A 6,266-nucleotide genomic window follows, 5' to 3' on the forward strand; every position below is an offset into this window, starting at 1 on the left:
TGTTCATTGCTAACTACCAAATTCTGCTTCTAGACACTCTTAAAAGTGGAGGATGAAATGATAGCTATATCATCAACTTATAAAAAATCATTCACTGCCAGTTCTATTTTAAATTTTTTGCCTGAACTTTCTGCTTCAAAAATTTACAAGCACCGCCAACAAAAACGTTTTTCAGGAATCATGATAATGACTTTCTAGATTAACGAGCAATAAATATGAATCAATATGTCAATTTTATTTTTTCTTTTCTAACAATTGGCAATCAGTTGGGGGGATTTTATAAAGATGCAGATTGCCAAAAACAAGAACAGAACAATAATAGACTGCAAAAGAGTAAACATAAAAGTAATCAGAATTGTGGAAAAGGAAAAGGGCTGAACAGAAAAGCAATACTCAGATAGAATAACAGGTAATGTGACTGGTCTAACTAGATACATTTTCAACCAAGAGAACGAGTAAATTGATATAAAAACAATACATGGAAGGGATACCGGAAAAAACCCATGCAAAATGATAAATATGCTGCCCAAAAATCAGGTAGATGTCTGCTTCAGCACAACAGAGACCATCTTCATGGTTATATGAAGGGCAATGATCCAATGTCAAGGTAGGTAGAAAATTCTTTACCATCAGTCTGCTGCATCAGCATTTTCATTTCCTTCTGTTTCTGCATCTCAGGACCAAGAACAAACAAAAGATAAGTATCAAAGAATATCCAAGAGACATCACAACGAAAAAAGCACTCAAGAATTTCATCACACCCGGTAGCCATATTAAATTGCAGAGAACTAAAAAGAGAAAATTGCAAAAACGGGAAAAAGAAACAAGTATACGGTTATGTTGAATCAGCAAGCAATGACAGCATTCAAGACATTGAAACAAAATATCCAAAAACAAATATAACAGATCAGAGCCTTAACTAACAGCTCTTAGTTATAAAGAAACAAAACACAGACCTACAGAACAATTGTCAAACGCATCAGTTGCGTTACTTACTGCCAAACCAGAAAAAAACAAAATCACTTCCTTTTCGCACCATCACAATAGGATGCAAATTTTATCTACATTTCGCATATTAGTGAGTTAGTCACTCACTTAAGGGTAACAGAATATAATTTTAAGCCAAACAATTAAATTTCAGACATTAGAAATTGTCAAATACGTCATATTCTATCCTAAATTTCAAAATTAGTAACCACAATTACCAAAAAAACAACGTAAATAACCACATTGTCATCAATTTAACCTTCAGTTTCATCTTGATCATCCTCTTCATCGTCTTCGTCGGTCTCTCCTTCAAAATCAACTCCATATCTACCATTCAAATAATCCACAGTATCGGGCGTAAGAACCAACTTATCCGAATTCAAAATATCGAACAAATTCAAAGTCCTGGGCGTCAACATCCTCAAAGTTCCAATATTCCTGCTCGACAATCCCACATTATCACTAACATCCATCATCAAAAACATAACTTTCTCTTTCGGGTCCAATCCCCACCGATTCATTGCTTCTATAAACTCCTTCGTCTTCGGCTTCTCAAATTTATCCCCAAATTCCTCAACACAAATCACGCTCTCACTCTCACTCGCAGCACTTGATAAAGCCGTTGAGATGGCTAGCCGTTTTTCCTTCCTGTTTATCTTAATGGACCAGTCTCTGGGCTTGGGCCCAAATATCACGCCACCACCAGGGCGAAGTGGGCTGCGCATGGACCCACGGCGAGCTCGCCCCGTTTTCTTTTGAGGGTAGGGTTTTCTGCCACCGCCTCTAACTTCAGCGCGGGTGAGAGTTGAGGCAGTGCCACGTCGCTTATTTTGTTGGTCTGTGATGATTCCTCGGTGAACGACAGCACGGGCGGTCTCGGGTGGCGCTGACTTGAGGTCCAAGTAAGTTTCGCCGATTTTTTCCCCGGTGAAAGAGAGGATTGGAAGGGTTGCTACTTGGCAAGAAATGGAGAGGGATTTAAGGGAATATTGGGGTTTCGTAGTGGATAAGGAGGTCAATTTGGGGATTTTGTTGTGAGAAGAAGAGAGGAAAAGAGAGGAGGAGAAGAAGGAGAGTGAAGTGGAGGCGGACATTGTTGGGGAGAGGGGCAAATCTGTTAATGAGACGGTGGGCTGCTGCTGCTGCAGAGAGTGAGAGAGGAGGAGAGCGAGGAGTTATCCACTCGTTTGCCTATCCATCGGGTGAGATGATGATGTAATAAGGAATGCTTAAGTTAGAGAAGAGACAACGTCGTTTTAACTTGTCAGTTGTAAGTGCCTTTTCTTTCGGTTAAACGAGCAAGGGCATCCTCGTCCTCGAGCTAGTTTTTGTCATGGTGGCATATCCACCCGAAAAATAGTCCGAATCATTAGGTTGTTAGATAAACATGTAAGTCATGGGTTAATTTATATTTATAATCTTTATTGTTGTTTCAATTTTTTAATAAAAAAATAGTTTCAACCATGAAGTATATAAAAGATAAAATATATTTGATTGGGGAGATAGAGTTGAATATATAAAATTAATATATTTTTAGATAATTTTAAAATAAATTTTTATATTTTTAAAAATAAGATAAACTTGTCACAACAATCTTTATATTTTTTTTTATCTTGATATAATAACCAAATATTATGTTAGGTTAGAGAATAAAATAATTTTTCACTATTGACTAAGGCCATTTTGAAGACATTCATTGAGCTGTAACAGAGTCAAAAGATCTTGAAAGATCTTGAAAAATTAATTCTACATTACAACTCAAAATATTTCATTATATTACGCCAGCTATATAAAAAAAGAAAATGTTACAAAATTCTTCCATAAAGGATCACCATTCTTTCTTCTTATCCTTAAGATTGGATCATTTTATCTAATATAATTAAAAAAACTTAACTAAAAAATAAAATAGAGAAAGAGAAATAGGTTAGAATGAAAAAGATCAATAAATTTGTCAGGGCATTTATAAATAAGTAGTTCACATGAATCATTAATAGTAAATTTATAATAAAAACATTGTTTGTGATTGTTTAAAAAAAAAGAAATAAAAGGTATTAATTTGAATTTAATCATTGGATGATATTTTGTTTAAGAAAAATATATGAATCACGTATCATAAAAAATAACCTGAGTAAAGTTTATTAAGTGTTTGTGTTTAGTTTGACTGATTAATTTTATAGATGAAAAAAATAATTTATGTTTAACTAATAAAAATTGAATAAGTAATATTTAATTACAAATAATTTTGATAACTTCAAAAGAAAAACTTGCTATGAAGACTTCATATCCCATAAAAACAAAAACATGTTTTCACTATTTTTCTTATATAGTAGAGGATCTCACTTGAGAAAAAACTCTATACTAAAAACTTCACATCATCAAAATCAATATATTTGAAGAAATAATCATTAATATGAGCAACATACACACATAAATATCAAGTGCTATAATATAGTAACAAAGGTTATTTTTTACAAGATTGTTGCTCGATGTGAAAAATAAAATATACTTCATAGCAAAAATAAGCTTGCAAAAAGATGAAACTAATTCAAGCTCATGATTTATAAAACTATCAATAAAAAAATCAAAGTATCTTCATAAAAGTTCAAATTATCATTAAAGAAGGGTATTGGAAAACTTGTAACATGACAACATGTAAAGTTAATAAGGGTATTGGAAAACTTGTAACATGACATGTAAAGTTAGTATTCATAAAAGGAAGTTAAACCCAAACTGAGTGGTCTAATAGTATGTGATTGATGAATTTGGATTAGTTGTTATCCTTGTAACTTAAATAAATTAATTAAATTGTATTTATTACAATACTTGGGTATTAAAAAAAAAATTGAGTTGTAACTTCCATATTACAACCTCAATAGATCAATTAACATATCACCTGAAAGTCAACATGTATTGCTTAAATATAAGCAATTGTACTAGTTCTAAAAATATCATGATTTTGGCAATGTAATTGATGTGAATTTTTGCAAATGTATAAAATTAAATAAGTAATAGCAAAAATAAAATAGAGTGTTGAACCTATAAAGATTGAATAATCAATTAAATATTAAAATTAGCTATTCTATTTCTATTTGAACAATTGATCAGAGAGGAAATTTAAAAAAAAAACAAGAAATCAATAATGAGATATGAGATAGAAATCAATGACATAAAATACAAAAACATCTAATCTCACTATAGCTAATATGTTAAAACTCCTTAAACAATGCTAGTTAATAACAATTACTCATGTTAATAGTTAAGATTTCATAACCTAATCAACAATCTCTCTTCAACATTATCAAAATTATTTTTATATGTTAATCCATCATATCTCCATATTAATTTAAATATACAAAACCACATTTAATTTTATGAATTTTGATAGAATTGATAACATAACCACACAAATTATGTTTGTTCATCTCTATATTTCACTTAATTGATGGCATTCATTACATGAAGCAAACATTATACATCATTTCTCAGTCTTAATATAATCATCAAATCATTCAAAAATTGGCTTAATATCTCAAAGAATTAAAAATAGTGTTGACAACTCATAATAGCATTTAATAACAAAATTAAAACATCATAGTTAGGCTACATTGTAGTCCTAGCAAAGAGACTTGGTTCATATTTTTTTAAAAAATGTTGTAAATCAACAATGAAATAAAAGGAAAAGGGCCGAAAGAAAACTAGGAAGAAATTTTTTATTCCCAACATCTTCTTTATATAGTTTTCATTGTACAACCTATTTTCAAACCCTTAATGCTAAATTCTTATTAAAATGATGAGTAAACATTTTATTTTTTTATGTTTATATTTTTTAATATATCCAACCTCCAAAAATTTTCTCCAAGGATTAGGAGAAAATTTAGGAATTAAATTCCTATTGATTAGTGATTTTGTTTTCTAGGTAGATTAGAAATTTTGTTTCCTCTTTTAAATTGGACCTTTAAATATGCTTGATTAGGAGTGATTATTTTCGATTTTGTTTCCTCTTTTAAATTGGACCTTAGGAGTGATTATTTTTGGTTTGATTTGGTTTTTATTTAAAAAATAACTAAATTGAATTTTAAAAAATTGAAATCAGTTCAAACCAACTGGTTTCGATTCGGTTCAGTTTTTTAGAAAAAAAACCGGTTTGACTTGGTTTTTTGGTTTAGCTTGATTTTTTTATTTAGCTTGATTTGTTGGGTTTTGGCTCGGTTTTTTCTATTTTAGTTTGGTTTTTTTTGTTTGGGTTCAGTTCAATTTTGTTTGGTCTTTTCGATCTTAAATTTATAAAACTGAATCGAACCAAATCGGTTAGTTTTTTTTTAATTTTAATTTTTTTCACTGTTCAGTTTTTTTAATTATTTTTTTATAGTTTTTTCAATTTAATCAGTTTTTTAATTTTTTTACTCATTCCAATATTTGATAAATTATAGCTAACTTATTATGAAGTAAACACAATATTTACATGTCTCTTAGTTCCCTCAAATGATTAGATGCTTGCTAACAAAGAATGGTAAGCTGCGGCATTAAAAAGTTAAAAATCACAAATAGTTGTACTATTAGGTCACTAATACTAAAATGAATGCAATTTCTTTTGAAGAATACAAAATCATAAACCTTAAAATTCTCTAGAAACTAAACTTTAAGATATTTTCAAGAATATATGAGACTTTATCTAATTCTTTTTTAGCATGTGTAGCTCAATCCATAAAATTGATCCATTTATATAAATAACTGTGATTTTATTGTGCCAGATCATCAATTTATGGCTTAAATTTCTCTTCAATATAGGTTAATATTAACCAAGTGATAAGCTTAAGAATTATAGCCTACTAAGTTAACTTTTAAATGTCATGAAAATAACCTTATTTTCTTAATTAGAAAGAAGTTATGCCTAAAACATAAAAGGTTGCTCTGAAGAGTTCGAGAAGGAAAATTTCCTAAAGCATAATAGAAAAGTTGCATGCTTCTCTAAAAGTGTTTTTTATTTTTATTTTATTTTAATTCTAGACAATTTCAAAAGAGAAATTTCTTGTTGATTTATAATTTTTATCTTTTTTTATCTTTTTGCTATTACTCACTTAAGCCTAACACAAAGATAAAATAAACAAAATTAAGTTTAAAAACATGGAAAATATAAAAAGTAACTACTACACAAACTTAATATGAAAAATATAAAAGGTATGTATTTTTATTTAAATACATAAATGAGATATAAAATATGTATGTATTTGTATTTCTTCAATAGTAGCAAAAGTCTCCTTAAATATATAACTTCCCCC

General features: G+C 29.5%; 1 protein-coding gene across 2 annotated transcripts; it reads right to left on the reverse strand.

Annotated features, from left to right (window-relative positions):
- Window positions 1–331: 331 nt before the first annotated feature.
- On the reverse strand, window positions 332–2,221 carry RPL4 (ribosomal protein L4). 2 transcript variants are annotated; one of them, XM_011021050.1, is made up of 2 exons: window positions 1,206–2,221; window positions 332–667 (listed from the first exon to the last, which is right to left on the reverse strand). In XM_011021050.1, the coding sequence occupies exon 1, from the start codon at window positions 2,079–2,081 to the stop codon at window positions 1,242–1,244; it is 840 nt and encodes a 279-aa protein (XP_011019352.1). In that variant the 5' UTR covers window positions 2,082–2,221; the 3' UTR covers window positions 332–667; window positions 1,206–1,241. The 2 variants fall into 2 exon arrangements, with proteins under 2 accessions (XP_011019352.1, XP_011019351.1); XM_011021049.1 differs by having other exon boundaries at window positions 1,247–2,219.
- Between the last annotated feature and the right edge of the window lie 4,045 nt (window positions 2,222–6,266).

Source organism: Populus euphratica, unplaced genomic scaffold (assembly GCF_000495115.2).
Source record: "Populus euphratica unplaced genomic scaffold, PopEup_1.0 scaffold19.1, whole genome shotgun sequence".
NCBI classification, from domain to species: Eukaryota; Viridiplantae; Streptophyta; class Magnoliopsida; order Malpighiales; family Salicaceae; genus Populus; species Populus euphratica.